The sequence below is a fragment of the Anser anser genome (assembly GCF_964211835.1).
Source record: "Anser anser genome assembly, chromosome: 7".
Classification (NCBI taxonomy): Eukaryota; Metazoa; Chordata; class Aves; order Anseriformes; family Anatidae; genus Anser; species Anser anser.
Window position 1 is genome coordinate 22,280,323 of NC_139727.1, and position 18,316 is coordinate 22,298,638.

The 18,316-nt window shown below is 42.4% G+C and overlaps 1 protein-coding gene across 1 annotated transcript; it reads right to left on the minus strand.

The window, feature by feature from the left end:
* Positions 1-1,648: 1,648 nt before the first annotated feature.
* RBP3 (retinol binding protein 3) lies at positions 1,649-17,773 on the minus strand (the record flags this gene model as incomplete). The annotated part of the gene is made up of 4 exons (XM_083843120.1): positions 1,649-1,998; positions 3,797-3,939; positions 6,858-7,048; positions 14,726-17,773. 4 exons carry the CDS (start codon positions 17,771-17,773, stop codon positions 1,670-1,672), a joined length of 3,711 nt encoding a protein of 1,236 aa, XP_083699246.1. The 3' UTR covers positions 1,649-1,669.
* Between the last annotated feature and the right edge of the window lie 543 nt (positions 17,774-18,316).

Genomic DNA, 18,316 nt, shown 5'->3' on the forward strand with positions numbered 1-18,316 from the left:
CAGAATACGAAAATGACTCAAAAGAGCCCAGGTTAGTGATCACACCAAAGGTAACTGGAAAGATAAACAAGTAGTAAAAAAGATGGAAAGTCTGCTTTGTTGTTAATATTATTTCCTGTAAATACTGAAAGAGATTCTCTGCAGCTAGATGTTTAAACATGATTTATAAAAAATGTCAGTTACTTACAAATGAGCAAGCAAACAGCAAAGTGTAACTACTACAGTCTATAACTGACAAAATTCGGGGGGACCATTTTCCTAAGTTTAATGCCTTACAGCTGGTATTTTGCTGAGACAAAGAATGTTGATATCTAGATTAGAATTATATGTATTTCTAAATCATTACAAAGACATATGGTTAGATAAGAATTGTAAGGATGACAAGGAATGTAGGGCATTGATTAGGTTCGTGTGAATAATATGAACTGTTAGTTCACATTATCAACTCTGTTATTTGCCCTGAAATACACTATCAGTTAATAACTAGCTTGTTATCATGCTGCAAAGGATATTTCTTTGCTTTCCTCTGGTCTATGGAGTAGGGCACACAACCATCTGTTCTTAGCCTTAAGTAAAAACATGATTCTTTTTCCTGAGTGTTGATCTGAGCACTGGGTTAGTCAATGTACTGCCTTTTCCTGCCTCATTTCCCATCCCTCTGCCAGATACCAGGGGAGAAACAGACGTGCACCAGGAATCTAGGCAACCCTGACAAACTGGGAAAGATTATTTTTGGTACTTCTAATGATGAAATGGAGAAGACACTTAGCTCTTGCAATTTGGAAAACAGACCCTCACAACTACTGTTAATTCTGCTTTAAGATGTGTAAATGGGAATGTGCACATTTTCCAAAGGAGCAGATGTGCATTTTCTATCTTTGCATGAATGCTTTGAGGTGGCCCACATGCCTTCAATACTGAGCTGGGATTTTCTAAGGAACCAGAGGAAATCTCTGTGATCTGGAGCTAAATCTAAGACAGACAGTGCAACAACTAACATTTACATTTCAAGCCAGGAGAGAAATCCAGAAACCCCACTGAATTATCCAAGTATCTCAACCATGCTGAGAAAGAGTTGGATTCCTCAGAATGGGGTGAAAATGCAACATATTGAAAAGGGAGTCACTTAGAGCTATGTACAGGGAACCACTGACTATAGAGATTGAACGCAAGTTCCTACTCCTTTTTGTCTGGGGAGGTGGCTTTCTTCTCCAAGACACTTAGTTACTAGAAAATTAACACACAAAAAATGAGACTTTGGTGTGAAGCCTCCCTTCTCTGTTAAGAACTCAAATCCACTTCTGCTACCCAGAACAGTGCCATTCCTGAGGCTTGGGAATTATTCTGTGTAGCAGAAGGGCCTTAAAATAATTTCTCCTGTTGGAACTGAGCTCTTGTGCAGTAAACAACCCATCATTTATTAAGCCAGACAGATAACGCATAGAAAAACACCCGTACCCTGCACATTCCCTCACATGGAAATGCACACACACACACACAGAGTGAGATTTTGGGGATCTCGTTTTTGCATTAGTTACCTAAATTATGGCTAAATACTCTTCTGGGCTCCCCAAATCGTTATTGGTTCAGCTCCTGAGAGTGTAAGTCCCTCAGGCTTCTTTGAAAATTACAGCCTACCTTTTTTCTGGGAGCACATGCCCCTGCTGGGCTATCTAGAGCTGTGCAGGTGAGCACTGAGCATCTCCTTTGCTTTGATGAGTGCTGTTACAGCTGGTGTTTCCATGTGAGGAGGCACCCCTTTCCCTTCCCAAGAAGTGCTCTCTGCAGAGATGACTGATCTGGAGGTGGGGATGATGATGTAGAAGTTGGTATCATCTACTTGGTATGTCTGTGGGGAATGGGAGCCACCACTCGTCTGTTCCCCAATGATGAGAGCTCTGCCCAGCCTCTTCATTATGGATACAAACTCCTCAGCAGCTCCAGATGTCACAGCACTGGTGAGGATTATCAGACCTTTCTGAGACCCGTACCTCTCCCCTGCCAGAAAGGACAAAAAACATCACAAAATGCTTCCATTTTCAGAGATTCGTTTGCATAACTGAGCCAAGATACAATTCTTTCCTTATTTGCTATTAAAAACCAAACAAATTTTAAAATATATTTTGCAACTATGATGTTATTAGAGGACTTCTTTTTTTTTTCTCCCTAGCCCAGCCTTTGTACTGTAAAAAAGACTGTCACCCTATGCGGTACTCTTGAGCCATCAGTTTCTGGATATGAGTTCCAACAGCTGATGGTTACTACTGCTGGATCTCTGTGGCTTTTATTTCTACAGCAGCTCCTGGAGCAGCAGGATAGGCAGGCGAGGAAAGCAACCTCTTCCATTGCTCCAGCAGGGTTACTCAAAGCTCAGCCAGCAGCACCTTCAGTTTCATTCTCATCCCTGCTCTAGGAACATGGCTGTCATAGTGCTTGGCCTGCAGACTACGCAGGCGGCATACTATGAAATTATAATTGTAGTGGTTTCCCACAGGCTTTTTGTAGTCTATAAATGGAAGATGTTGCATGGCGTTTGTCCCAAGCCCTTCAACAAATACCCTCATATTTTTGGGATGCCATCCAAGTTATCTCATTCTCTTACATAAACCAGCTGACAGGAGCAGGAGTTTTCTTGCACCTTATTTTCAGTGTATCTGAACACACTGGATACTTTTCGAGGGCTTAGTTCCCTTGAAAATGAAGCCAGTGTGTCATAACTGGGACCTGATAACTTGAAAGATACTCTAAACTCCTTTAAAAATGCCATTCTTTAAGTAAGTTGCAGGATGACATCTAATTCTCATACTAAATCATAAGAGAGGGGCCAATAGCATGGTAATTAATTTTCACACCATCTTTGGTCTTCTCATTTCACTGTAGATGTAATATCCATTAGAAGACCCTTTTCACAGTAGATATATATAATACAGGCCCAGATCCAACTCCTTTGAAGTTAATATGAGTCTGCCTGTTCTCTTTGATGGGAACTGGAATGTGTCCATAGTAATCATACCCCCTTAGCACAGCCCACCTCTAACTGCCTGGGAAAATAGATGGACCCTGCAGCCTGCCACTGAGTTTAACCATTTCAGCATGCTCCAAGCCAATAACTGCAGACACCATGGTGGCACCTCTTTCAGTAGCTTTAAAGGGGAGAAGAATTAAAACCATTGTTTAAGGCTGTTTAGTACTCCTGCACTTTATGAGCACCAAAGAGCTTTGTTTCTGCGTATTTGCAGCACCTCTTCAACTTCCACGGACAGCAGGGTAGGGAGCGATACACTGCCAAGTGCTCCAAACTCACTCAGATGTGCAGAATTTAGTGCTTCTCTTTGCTTTTGCATCCTCTGGACAAACTGGGCTATTGAGGGTGTTTTCATTTATTGAAATAGCATCTGATGGATCGCACAGGTAGGAAGTGAAGTGCTACATGTAAAACTATAAGTGAGTTTTGGAAGAGGTGTTACTAGAGTTTTAAGCAGCATGGGATTTATTTCTAATCTTAGCAACTTCTATAGGCAGTCATAATTGCTGTGTACTGTATTCAGCTAAACTTCTGGGAACCAGTTTACAAATCTATGTGCCCAGTCTACCCCATTCCTAGGAGTTATTTATAAATGGCATTAAGGACAGGGCTGAGGTGCACATTTTTGTTTTTACATTCTCTGCACAGCTTGAGCTAATTGCGGCAGGCGCTTTCACCAAATGAGTTATGGTGTCTAATGGTTCACTTTAAAATACACAAAGAGGAACCTCTGAAATGAAAAACTATTCTCAAAAGAAATCGTCGTTTTACCTTTGAGCTGGGGCTGGGTCCATATTTCCTTTACTGAGTCACTGGGTCTGTCGTAAACTTTGTCCAGGAGAATTTGTTGTCCTTCATCGAAGAAGTATGAGCATAGGATTGGTATTGAAGTGGTGTAGCCTCCAATATTGTACCTTTTCAGAAATTTAAGATATTAATAAAACAAGTAAAAATTTGTGGCAGATGACAAATCTTCCTTCCAAATGTTTTTTTTAACATCACTGCTGAAAGAGCTTAAAGCTACATTTTGATGCATTTACATTCATTCTCCCCTATCAACATTGGCACATCTATCAGAGAAACAAAATCCCATCTAACAGGCTGGGACTGTTATTGCCCACAGTTGGCTACAAAAGCAAACAGAACTCTGAATGGAATGTTTTTCTCTTGATTCAACCTGAAAAAAAATCAGAAAGTACACAAAGGCTTTTATTTGTAGAGAAACATCAGATTCTTTTTCTTCTTCTGATTTGAATATTGTTATATATTTGAATATTAGGGTTACATATGTACTCATACTTCCTATGTCATTAGTGATATTTAAAGGTAGACCCCAGTTTAAGCAACATCCATCTGTAGAGCTGACATGGGTTCTTATTTCCTGCTGCACACAGTAAGAACAACTGGAATTTGGCACCTTATAAGAGGAGGCATTTGTTTTTGTGCCTAAAGACTTTTTTTAGCTGCTTCATTTAGGGCCATCATGTTTGAAAACTTTGGTTGTAATTTTATTTCATATCCATGTCTGAAGATTGAAGTCACAGAAGTGCCTAAATGTCAATGGAGAACCCCTGCTATGTATACACACAGTGGAGTACCAAATTATTTTTTGTCTGTCACTTCTCTCTGATAATAGAGCACATATGACACTGAAGTATTTGCACTTTGTTGACTATTGGGAGATAGCATGCAGTGATCTCCTGTGGTTGATGTTAGGAGTGCCTGGCACAGACATTCCGGCACAGACCTACTAGAAAAGGGTGTTTTGTCCAGTCCAGTCCATAATTAAGTTCTTTTCATCTCTAAGAAAGGATTAGACAACCCAGGAGATCTCTGTCCCAAACAGTGAGGATCCCCCATTTTTCTGCAGCATCTGGGAGCTGTGTGCTGGACTCACACTGTGACTGCCCAGAGCTGCAATGAGCCTCTTTAGTGTGTCCCGGGGAGCGCTGTGCTGCCATGAGGTGCTGCTGCTGCACGGCCCAGGAGGCAGCTGGAGCCAGCAGAGCCCAGTTCCTGCAGCTGCCATCCCAGCTGAAGACAGTGGCAAGCAGCCAGCTAGCTAGCTGGTTGGCTGAGGACAAAGCAGCTGTCTCTGCACAAGGTTAAGAGGCAGTGATCTGCTGAGTTATTGCCAAAAAAGCCGAGACCTTCCACCTCTGTTGGTGGCATCAGACAGGGCAAGGTGGATGAGCACTGAAATTCATTGTGTTCTTGCTGCAGTCACCCACCTCCAAGAGGATTTATTTGTCTAGAAAAATGTAGCCTAGAACACAATATCTCCTCATGCACTTGGAAGAAAGGAAGGAGGTCTTTAAGGTACATTCCTGGGTCCCCATCTAGCCTCAGTTATGTTGCAGTGCCAATCTCAGACAGCTGGCTGGGCAGCAGAGAGACAGAAGTATGCAGCAGGAGTGAAGCCAGGCAGCAAGATGGCAGAGCAGCTGCCTGCCCTACAGTGCGTCTCACACAGATTGAGCTGAAGAAGTCTACAAGATTTTGAGGGAAAAGCAAACATCAAATATCTCCCTCCTTTGTGAACATCAATTTAGAGGCTTCTCTGATTATCAAACTTCTTGTCAAGAGAAAGAGACAGGGCGGATGACAAAGACAAGAAACATTCTGACAAGACAATAGAAATAGAGCAATGCTGGAGAGCTCTTCCTGGGACTCTCTAGGGCAGGGAAACTGCAGAAACTTTATTCAGTAATAACAACGGAGCAATTGTTAGAATTTTAGCTTAACTCTTGGAGGCAAGTTCTTTATTCACTACAGACTTCTTGTGTGACATTAGGGAAGCTGTTTAGTTTACCAATGTCTCTCTTCTCTAAGCTGTGATATTTAAAAATAAGAAGTTTGTGATTGGCCAGGGAAGGGAACTTGTAAGGTGAGAGACATTATGCATTATGGTTAGTCCATGCAAAATGGAAGTTATCAGCCTCCCCTTAAAATCATTGGATTGGTTTAGGGAGAATTTGAAAACATAAAATGCTTATGTTTCTTTTTACATGACTTCAGAGACTGAGTCTTTTAAGTGCTCTCAACTCTGCTTTCTCAAAGGGCTAGAAATAAGAAAAAGATTAAAGAAAGAAAAAGAAGCAAGGAAAGGACTATAATGACACCATTTGGTACCTAGGGCATGATGTTACCTTTGCTTCTTTGTTACCCCGGCCCTGGTTTGAGTTCTGACTTGAGAGAAAACTAGGGCAAGAGAGAGGAAAGTGCTGGTGCCATCTCAAGTCTATTGGAAGATGGCGGTGTTAAGAGCAGGCATATGGTGCTGTAGCTTGCTGCAGCAGGAGTGCCACAGTATCTTGAGGAAATAGTGCCTTTAAGCCACCTTCGTGCTCTGCACAAGGACCATTCTGTACAGGGCTGATTGCCCAGCATAATTTGGCACCGAGGATATGGCAGACTAGATGCTGTAACACAGACTTATGCATGGTCTGTTTTTTGGACCATTCAATCACTTGACCACTGCCAGCAGTGAAGGATTTAATTAAAACAAACATATATAATTAATACAAGACACATGCAGAGTCAGATTAGAAAGAAATCAGAAAAAGAAAACAGATGTGACGTCCAGGATTGCGTCCTGCAGCGTAAACCCTAAATTTGCTTATTTAGTTTTAAACATGTCAAGTGATGGTACAATTTCTCTTGAGATATATTTCCCGACTGTTATTGTTTTCCTTGGCTGTTTTCCTTTTCTCATTTAATCCCAGCGATGTTAGGCTGTAAACAGGATAGCAAGCCATGTAAAGATAATTCACTGTTACAAATAAAATGCTGTTTTGAAAGAGGTTTGGTTATTTGCCATTCAAAGGTTTACCTCATGTCTATGATTAATGCATCTGTATGAACAATTTTCTTCCAAACATGCTCTACCAGTAGGTCGGACACCTGGGTTAGAAGTTCGCAGTCTCCAAACATATCAAATCTCAGATAGCCGATGTTGTTTTCAAATACATTTGTGTGGAATGAAAATTTAATCATATCTTCAAATACTTCTGGGGAAGGGATCTGAAAGAGTTTGGAAAAAACAGAACAAATCATTTGCTGGCACCGACAGCTTGGCACAAGTTTTAAAAGGAATTATGTGGGTCAAGTTTAGTTCAGGTGGGACATATGTGAGAAATATGACCAAGTCTGAAGTACAATAATGTAATGATATTAAGACTTCTGCATATTAAACTTAGGTTAGCATGGGCTGCTGACCAGTACTATTTGCCCAGTATTGGATGCTTTAATAGCATGCTCAGAATCCAGATCAGGCCCCCATTTGTCAAGGCTTAGCTTATTTATCAAAAATACAGGGGAAATCCTTGTGCCAGAGAGACTGAGAAGGCTACAAGAACAAGCCCAGGCCTGTAGCACAAGTCATTCCAGATCTGCCACCCAAAACTGCTTGCTTCCTTTCTAAAGGAGGCACTTGAGGCTTTTATGGTCTCATTGATTGGGCTTAGCTGACAAACAGCTGCTGGCTGCAGGTGAGGCTGGTCTCAGCCCATTAATGAGCCAGTCCCTGTGACAAGGAGGAATCTCCTGTGTTGGGTATGTGCTGGGATACTCATGAAGTAGACGTGTTAAATCTCTTATATGGTGGCTATGTGCCTGGAATTTCATGTGTTAAACTGTGATTAATTTCATTTTGTTTATCTGGATGTTAGCAGACATTTTTTTCATAGCAATGTGTAGCCAAATAATAAAGTTGTCCTAATAACCCCTATATGCTTTGGACACAGAATCTGCTCCCTTTGCCAAACTTATGTTTTGCATGCATATGTCTGAAAATGGAAGACCTTCCAGCTTAAGGAGGTAAGGCTTTCAGATGTAAGGGTGACCTAGAAGGGTGACCTTCTGCAATGTGGGCTTTTCTCCACAGGGTTGCTGTGAAACTGATTTTATACTTGCTTTTTAATCAATTTCCCTCTGCCATATCTCAGCCCCAGACAATCCACGGTTTAATAGTGAAAAGAACAAAGAATCAGCAGTGTCATGTGCTAAAACGTGCTCTCCCAATCCACAGTATGACCCAGAACTTGGGAGACATCTGTGTCTTCTGCAACTGAAGGAAGTCAGGCAACTTCCTGCCGTTTGTGCAGTGCCCTGGCCTGGGGTCTGTGCTCCTGCCAAAAGCACCTCTGCTGCTGCAGGCAGAGGGTTTCCAAGCTGTGTGAATGCAACTATACTTGACATAGCTCAAGCACATTCCCTTTACCTGAGGGAATGTTAGCTACCATATCACACTTCTGGCTGCCCTGGGCTGCTTCATCATTCAGTGCCTTCTGTATGCCAAAATTTCAAGAATTAATCCAAAAGCTCTGTTGGCCAGTAGTTGTTGATCTAGCGGTGAGAGCAAACTTGACTGAGCCCTTTCCTGTACTTTCTTTCTCACTGTACCTTGTGAAAATAACCACTGTATCTGGACTGTAAACATATCAGTCCAAGCTGCTGAGTTTGTCATTTCCAATCCACTTCCCAGTGACAGCAATGCTACTTGATCTGCCCACTGTACTTTGATTAACAAATCGCAGTTTTGAAGAATACATCCAGCATGCATTGTGTTGTTCTGACAGAGCTTATTTCTAGTTCAGAGGTACTGGTCCCCCCAGGAGAAAAACTCATCACTCATTTGTAACATACAAATAAAACTGATGTGGTACTTTCAGCCACTTACCAATGATATTTTAATTAAACGCGCGCATTTCTTTCCACTTTCTCATACAATAATTGCTAGATGCACACCCAGAAGCATGTTGATTAGGAATAACCTCTCGGTCTATGTCTGGTAATATTTTTTTTTCTACCTTTTTTTTTTTTTACTGTGCTGTATCACATCTTGCGTTGCTAACTCTCACAAATTCATTACAGATTTCAAGGTGAGTGGGTTTCCCTTAGAGCTTCACATCTTTTGGGCTAAAATGAATATGCAATGATCTCAAAAAAAAAAAAAAGAGAGAGAATAAAAGGAGAAAGTATGAAAATACATCTATTCCAAAGGCTCTGACCGAAAGTCAGACAAGAAGCACTCACAAAGCAATTTCCTTAAAAAATAAAAAACACAAAACAACAAAAACAACCACCACCACCACAACAACAAAAACCATTTTAAGTAAAAGAGGGGAGGAGGCTGGGACTGACAGTAGAGAGTAATGGTCCTGGAAAACCCCAGGTTCATGACACTGGCTGATGGGCCACGTGCTGCTGGTACTTACGGAGGTGAGCCTAGCTTCAGAGACCAACCGCGTACTCCCCTTTGGAAGGCAAGGCTCTGCTTGCAAGTCAAGAACAAGCTGGGACAGGATGCAGCTGAGACTAAGATCCTGCTGGTCAGTTAGGCAGTGTTTACATACAAATGACTTGATGGTTAAATATAAACCCTCAGGTGCCTTAGTAAGAACACTATAAGCAATGTGGCTAGACTAAAGGACCTCCAAGCTAACACCACTTAAGCCAAGAAGAATTTCTTTTGGTTAACTATATAGAGTCTCCAGCTCTGTTCTGCAATTGCCTTCCACATGTGTGTGGCCTAACTGTAACAAGTAGTGGGACACAGAATAGGACTTAGATTGCTGCCCTGCGACTCGTGCATGGAGTTTTATCACTGGCTCTGCTACAGACACATACCCCAGCCAAGGGGAAACTACTTTTCCAGACGCACCTCTTTTCCCTCTTTTCTCCCCTTTCACCTCTCCCCTAAATTGTTTTGTTTATTTTGATGGAAACTGTATTTTCATAGCTAATTATATACTGACCACCTTAGTGTAACTCTTCTCTGTTAAGGTTGCTAGTGCTGTCAGCCTCCGGGTTAGAATACCATCAGCCAACACACCTGGGCCATTGCAAATCCGGAGGCTGGTTTAAGAACCACGAGATTTTGGGGAAGTAGGGGGGTGTTGCTCCTTTCTTTCTCAGAATAGCAATGGGTATCTTTGTTCACCCCCATAGGCTGAAATGGTACCATCCATTTTAGTAGGTTCCCTAGCAAAAGTGCTGAGCAGGACCAGCAATATCCCTGACAGCTGCCTCTCAGTTGCTCTTAAAAACAACCAGTGATTGAGATTACATGTTCTTCTCCAGGCAATCCAGTCTAGCACGTCACTAGCCTCACTATTATAAAGACGTTCCTAACATCTTGTGTAAACAGTCTAAGTTTGCTACTTTCTACAGTTTAAGTGCATTACTTCTTGGCCTATTCAACATGGGTAAGGAAACAGATTATTCTCTTCATATTTGAAACAGCCTCTTATGTATCTGAAAACTGTTTTCATATATCCTCTCAGTTTTCTTTTCTCCTGAATAAACAACTCAAATCCTTTAAGCTTTTTCAAGATAACTCTTACTCAACTCTTCTCTTTATTCCTTTTCCTCTTCCCTGGGCCTTCCCCACCAGAGACACGACTTTCCAAAAAAGCATTGCCCAAGATTGGGCACAGTGCGCCCCAGCTGAGGCTTCTTTAGAGCTGAATGTAGCAGAAGACTTCATGCATTTCACTGATTATATTCCTGCTTGTCCAACCCATTTTGATGATCATTGTTTTTTACTGTGACAACTTGACTCTGTGAACTTGTGTTCACATTGTGAACTCTGAAGGACCCATATACTTTTGTACAGGACTCCTCCTAAAGAAGCCATTTTCCTCCCAGAGTTGTGCAGTCAATTATTCCCACTCTAGAATCTGTGCAAAAACCTTGCTTGTGCTCCTCATCCTGCTTGTCACAGATAATTTATCCAGTTTTTCCAGAACCATAGCTTTGAATCCTTATTCTGTCCTCTGTTGCACCCGGACAGCCAGGATGGAGAGGTTACCATAAGCAAAAGCTGAAATGCTCTGGGAAGGATTAAATGAGGTTATTTAAGGCTCTCAGTCCACACTGAGGAGCGCAGGGCAGAGGGAGAAGCTCTCACAGCAGATGGCGCTGCACAGCGACATGTCAGCCTGCTCTGACAACATACGGCTCCTAACATACTCATTGCAAGTCAGTGAGCAAGAGTGTAAAGCCTTGTTTTCTTGCCTGGAATAACCTGGAAGATTACATTGTAAAACATGATTCATGGATAAGTTTTGATTTTTCATCTAAAGCGCATTGAAAATCCATAAAACTAATGGGCAAATCTACTGTAACACTGATGGCAATGGCAAAAAATGAGCATAAACAGGTCTCTTTGGAGGGATTATTTTAACTGCAAATGTAGCTGTATTGAGCTTCATTATCAGGGTCAAAAGATGAAAGGTGCTAGAAAAAGAACAAAAATGATTAACAAAATGCCATTTTCTTCTCTGCACCAAATATAAGAGGCAAGCAAAAGGTGAAAAGTCAAGGAGAGTTAAACAGGAGACTTTTTTTTGGCTTATATAAACTTCTATAGTTCCGCTGACTTTACTGTGGTTATGTTATAAATCAGCATCAGAAAGGCCCACAACATTTTTTTCTACCTGTTAGTGACAGATGTAGCAATGTGTTTACCTATCTTGACACTCTGAGGCTGAGTATTTTGTTTTACTTGTTAATGGAGGCATATAAGCAAGCATACTCATTTCTGGGGGAATGTCTGTAATTATTACCTCCATCAGCAAAGCAGAATTTCTGCTATAGGTATTATTTATCCATGAAAAGTGATTCTTCAAATGAAGGAACAGCTTCTCCTTATAAAAGATTCCTTTTTTTTTTTTTTTAATAAAAGATTCCTTTTTATCTTTTACTAGGGATCTACAGTGCAGTGGGGAGACTTTCTTCATCGATTTCATCTGTGTATCTAAAACATTAGCACAGAAATTCCCTTAGGTGTGAAGACTACATTAAAAAGATTTGGGCATCATCAAGGGGCTGCAAGAGTCACTCAGGGAGGGGCTTGTCACTTGAAGCTGACATAACACATTTGCCAAAATCAGGCAGCAATTCCTCTACAGGTAATCTACAATACTCAGATATTCATGAGTACATGGAAAGGAAGGTGTGATAAGAGAGAGGCAAACAGAGGAATAAGAAGCAGGATTACGGAAGTGTTCATCACCGTGTTTACAGAATTCATCCTTACAAGCAAAAGGCAATTTTCTGTTTCACAAACAGTATATGCAGCATTTGCCTCTGGGAAGTCTGACTTCGGAAAGTGGCGTTTATGCAGCAGAGTGCTCCGGCTAGTATCGACCTTGCTGCTGTCACAGAGGAGACATATTCACTATCCAGTATTATGCTTCAGCAGCTATTCTACTACAGCAGATGCAAAGGTCTATGTGCATTTCAATTGTCTGTCTACTATGTCCCATCCCATCCCTCCTGCAGTTATTCATCTTCACTTTCATTTAATTGTGTTGGATCTGCTTCACTGTCAAGGTCACTATCTAGAAAATCCAACTGTCAAGGGAAAGGTTGGTTTGGAAGGCTGGCAGCACAAGAGAAAAAATACCTCTTAGATTGTTAAAGTATAAGCATAGTACAGATTAAATAGCCACTGTGTCCTGTTTGAGATTGTCAAAAAAAAAAAAAAAAGGAAAGAGAAAAAGAAAAGGAAAAAAGAAAAAGAAAAAGATGAATTTATAAATGCATTTAGTGCCATAATCTAAGCTTCACTGAAATCTTAAGGCATTTGCTTTCTAGGGTATTGGTGTGGGGGAATTTCTGAAATGATTCACAGAAAACATTCCTCTTGGCTCTGCAAAAACAAGGCAGAAGCAATTATCCTGTAAGGTGAGTCAAGAAGATACAGGGACACTGTAGGAAAAAAAAAAACAAACGAAAGGTACTTTTGCTGCCTAAAGCTCTGTGGAATAGGTGAATTTTCTTCTATCTCTGTCACAGGGAAAAAAACCAATATGTTAAGTCTTAGTTCGCTCACTGTCTTCTGCCTTGAAATATTTTAACACCACTTTCTTGTCTCTCTCCCTCCCAGTTTCCTCAAGCATTGTGAAGGGATGCATACCTCCTTGGTAGCTATTCTAGTTCCATAAGAGACCCATGCTTTTCCTCTGCTGTTTATATATTATTCCTCCTTAAATAATTCTTAGTTTTGTCCTAATTTTCATCCACACTGCTGTGATTTCTTTCTGGTGGATGTATATCGTGACCTTTTCTAATCATTTTTCTTGACAAACAGTTGAGATAAACAGTGGCATTAATTAGCATAATGACATTTGCTCGTTAGATCATTAGCTCTATCAGGATCAGAATTTTATACCGTGTAAAAAATAAGATTTTTGTCCTGTACATTCTGTTCTCAACTTTCAAGGTCTGAATAAAGTAAGTAAGGTCTAAATAAGTAAAAATACACAGCAATATCCATTAACAGCCTTCAGCAAATATGGTGACTAAGTTGCAGGATAGGTCCACTTTGTAGGATGGAGAGAAATTCATATCAGTGCTAATATGCTGCTAAAAATTTAATAGGAGGGGGGAGAGGAATGGAATTTAAAAAAGAAAAAACTTTTATTTTATTTTATTTTATTTTATTTTATTTTATTTTATTTATTTATTTTTGCTTAGAGGCATGAATGAAGCCAGCATCTCTTTGTTATCAAACTTGAATTGAAAAAATGTCCTCCCCTGGAAATACTTAGACTTTGTCCTTGACATTAGTGTTGGAGATAATACCACAAAGGTCATGCCCACCTTAATTCATTCATGCCAAAGACTTCAGAGGGTGGAAGCCCACAAATTTCCTCCCCCAGGAAACATTTAATAGTTACCTGACACTTGGTATACTCTGGTTCATTGCAAAGGCAAATGCATTCTCTTCAAAAAGTAATTTTATGAGTCCCTTGGGAAAAGTCTCTGATAGCCACACTGGAGCAGTAGCCAGAAAGGAGCTAACTCCATCCAAGAAAGGGATCGGGTTATCCTAACCCTCCTTTTAATTTGAATGTGGAATTTTAACAAGTGCTCCTGGGAGCTCCTTCTAGCACTACAATGAACAAGAAAGATTGCCAAGACAGACCAATGTATAAATAGCCAGCCTCAGAACAAAGCACAGACTGTTATGCAAACCATGCAGCAAAGGCAGAAGTAGATTATTAAAAATCAATTTCTCCCTGGGGCCACCTAACTTCCACCCAGATACTTCTTCCAAAGTATTTCTAGGTCACTGGGAAACTGTCTGATGTTGAGCATGAGATACAATCAGAACAACTTTCCACTGTCACTACAAAAGGAGTTGCTTGTTGTTCTAGTGTAATAGAATTAGAAATCAGGTATGGCAATCTTATATATAAAAATCCATTGCAAAGTATGGGGCTGTATGTTTTGCAGGTCTATGCATTTACTCTGGACCAACCGCATTTTTCTCAGATTACAAACTCAGTTTGTAACCAGTGGGTTTCTGCATTAATTTATTACAGCTTGAAAAGCTGTAGTATTCTTCTATGATCACAGAGATGAGATATTTTCACTGTAATAGGGAAGCCCTGCATCAGCATCTTTTCTTGTGGTAGATGGCCACTGAAAGAGATCCACAGCCTGAAGGCTGTTGTCCCCAGAAAGTATGCATCCAGAACTACCATCTACTAACACAAGCTACTACCCTGGCTTGCCTTATTATCAGAGAGAATTCAGTCTCCAAAACCCACTGAGGCACAGGCTTCTTTAATGCATACAGGTAAATCCTGATGGGTTGATGATATGGGCTAGAAACAAGGTAAGATGTCTGACTCAGTGCTCCCATTCTAACTGGCATCAGTATAGCTGGCTACAGGAGAACTGTACCTGTTTTGGCATGATTCCTGGGATGCTGTCCTTGGCGTGTTCAGGGATGTAGAGTATTTTGAGGTGCTCATCATCAGAAAGAGCTTGCAAGTTGGCAGTCACCTTCCTGGCCAACTCCTCTTCTGAATTAATCCTTTTGTAATTTCCTTTGTTGATATTCTTGGTGAGATTGGATGCTATAACAGCCCCAATGTCCACAAAGGCATAATTATCTGCCACAAGCTTACCTACAGTTTGCAGTGTCTGTGGCACCTGGGCACGCAGGTTGGCAATGTGCTGGGCTACAGCCATGGCTTCACTGGCTTGGATGGTGATGTGTGGCTCCACTCCAGACACACTCCACACTTTGCCAGTGACTGGGCTGAGCACCACTTGGCTGGGGATGGAGGCATACAGGGAGCTATTACCAACACGATAAATGCCCACTGAGAGGGAACCACCTACTGTGGGCTCACCAATAACTGTGGCCCGGTGTAGATCCTTCATAGAGCGAGTAAAAGCTTCAGCTGCTGAGCCACTCATATGGCTTGTTAGGATGTAGACGTCCTTGAGGGAGCCATATCTCTTGCCAGTGACCTGAGGGAGAGTCCATACTTCCGTGCTGCGGGAGCTACTACGATCGAAGACAGTGTAGAGGTGTTGCCGAGGCTCAGGCTCAAAGAAGTAGGAACAAAGTATTGGGACAGCAGTGGAGTAGCCACCCGTGTTGTACCTCATGTCAATAATCATGGCATCCGTGTCAACCAGCTTGTTCCATACCATCTGCACCAGCTGAGGCCCAATGGCCTTCACTGTCTCTGCCTCAGCCATCATATCAAAGCGAAGGTAGCCCAGGTTGCCTGGCAATACCTCGATTTTGAAGAGCGCCTCAATGATATAGCTGAGCTCCTCAGGGCTGGGAATCATGTTGGGAAGCTGTTCTTCTGGTGTTGGTTCCACATGGCTGTGGAAAACATGAAGCCGATGGTCCCCTGAGGCCTCCTGCAAGTCACTGGTTAGCTGGGAAGCCAATGTCTCAAAGTCTACAGCTGATCGATAACCTCCTTGGGCCCGTTTGGTGCTGAGCATGGCACTGGCCTTCCCAGCCACTTCTGGGATGGCATAGTGAGCTTCTAGGAGTTGCCCAGTATTTTCCAAAAGCACCCCCATGTTCCTGTGAAAAGCTAGCACCTCTTCAGCCTTCTCCAGCGCGTCCTCAGCCAACACTATGGCATCAGGCACAACTCCTCCGCCCATCCAGCTTTCTCCATGGTTGTCAATGAAGGTGATAACTGGTACTGTGATAGTTAGGCCACGGGTTATTCCCTGCTCAGGCTGCAGCAGGGGGAAGATATAGGTGTGTGAGAGGCTGCCTGCTGTGATCTCCCCAATCAGTGTGGCGCGGCCCAGGGACTGCATGAGGTAAGCAAACTCCTCAGCAGCTGTAGCAGTGTGGTGGCTGGTGAGCAGGTAGATGCCACGCTGAGCTCCGTAGGGCTGGGCCAGCAGTTCTGCCTGGCTGTTGTGCTCCTGCGTGCGGTTGGTGCGCCTGTCGTAAGTTGTGAAGAGATGGACAGGACCTACAGCAGGGTCTTGGAAATAGGAGAGTAGCACAGGCACAGCAGAGGAGGAAGGGCCCCCAGGGTTGTAGCGTAGGTCCATGATCAGGTTCTCTGTATTTTGGAGGGGCTCCCACACTTTTTTTACGATGTAAGGTCCCAGTTTAGCAAGCACAGAGGCATCAGCAAACTCATCGAAGCGCATGTAGCCCACATTGCCTGGCAACACGGACACCTTGAAGACAGTATCCACCAAGGCATGCAGCAGTTGCTCATTGTCAGGCAAGTTGGCTGCCACTGCAATTGGCGTCTCAGCAGGGGGGGCAGCAGTTTCACCTGGCATCATGACTCGGACCAACAGGCGAGGGTCCTCGGATAAGGTCTGCATCTCAGTGTTGAGCTTGGTGGCCAGGTCCTCTGCTGACTGCACGGAAGAGAAATCAGAAGTGGCGAGGTGCCGCAGCAGCACTGGCACCCGCTCCACTAAGCTGTAATAGTCCTTTAATATGTCTGTGAGGCGGGTTAGGGTGCCAGGCACTGCTCTGCGCACTGCCAGGATGTCCAAGGATTTCTGTAAGGCTTGTTCTGCCTCAGTAGCCACACATGGCATCACCCCATTAACCTCCCAGCTCTGCCCACCCCCACTCAAGGGGCTCACAGACCGTGACACAGGAACCATTAGATAAAAATTAGAGAGGCCAATACGCAGCTTCTGGATATCCAGTGAGCCCCCAGCTGTCTTCTCCCCGACAGTGATAGCTCTGTTCATGTGCTTGAGGATGTACGCCACATCTTCGGCCACTCCTGTGGTGTGGCGGCTGATCAAAACAATGACATCCTTTTCTTTGCTGTACCTTTCTCCCAACACTTTTGGCAATGTCCATATCTCTGTGGTGGTGTTGGAGGGCCGATTGTATACGGTCTCAACATGCAGCATCTTGTCTGCTTCATGCAAGTATGAGATGATGAAGGGAAGTCCAGAGATCTGTCCTCCAGTGCTGTGACGAAGATCTATCACCAGGGCAGATGTATTTATCAGCGTCTTCCACACCTTGTCCACCAGAAAAGCTCCAACTTTCTGCACAACGTCCTGTCCTATGACATAATCAATCCTCAGGTAGCCAACATTGCCCTCCAGCTTGTCATACACAATCACACGCTCAATAAGACTCAGGAGTTGTTCACGAGTGGGGGAAGCCTCAGTTTCTTTTTTGGGAGCTTCATGTGGTGATGGCTCATAGGAAATCACCAGTCTTGGGTCATTCAGAGCACCTTGCACTCCAGCTGTCAAGACGCTGGCCAGCAGTTTTGGATCTGAGATGTCCAGGATCTCCCCACTCTTGATGGCTTGTTCAATGGCTTCTTGCATTCCCACTAGGTTTTCAGGATAGCAGTAGTTATCCAGTAGGACTTTAGCCATGTCCAGCACTAGAGTTGGTTGAAAAATTTCCTCAGCAGATATGCTGCACATAATCAGAGAATAAAACAGGAAAAAATGTGTCCTGAACATTTTGTATTTGTATGGAATAAAAAAAAACAAAAACAAATTGTATTTAGGAAAGAAGTCAGAAGCTCTTATCTGTCAGGATGAGCATAGCTCTCCACTGACCCTCTGTGAATCACACTGAAATCCCTGTGTTGAATCCAGGTGCACTGAACAGATAAAAATCTTTTATCTGCATTAAGCCTTTAATCTCATTAAAACGGAGTGCATCATCCAAAGTGCACCAATAGATGAAGTTCAGCTTCTTGCTACTTTACAGACCTCTTATGAAACAGCAACAAACTTCAGTCATCAAGGAACATTTTTCTGGAAGTTAATTGTTTTCAAAAAATAATGTATTGCCTGTTATAAACTGGACCTGGCTTATCCTGACAGTGAATTGCTTAAATCCAAAACTTTGATTTTAACCACAATTAGAACAGCAGTCATCCAGTCTTTTAGCATTATTTATGAAAAGCTTATACCAGGAGATTTTTCAGTGACTTAGTTGTATCAATATTTAATATTTTTTCAAAAGTTGTTGACAATACATTGTCTTTGGTGTTTTCC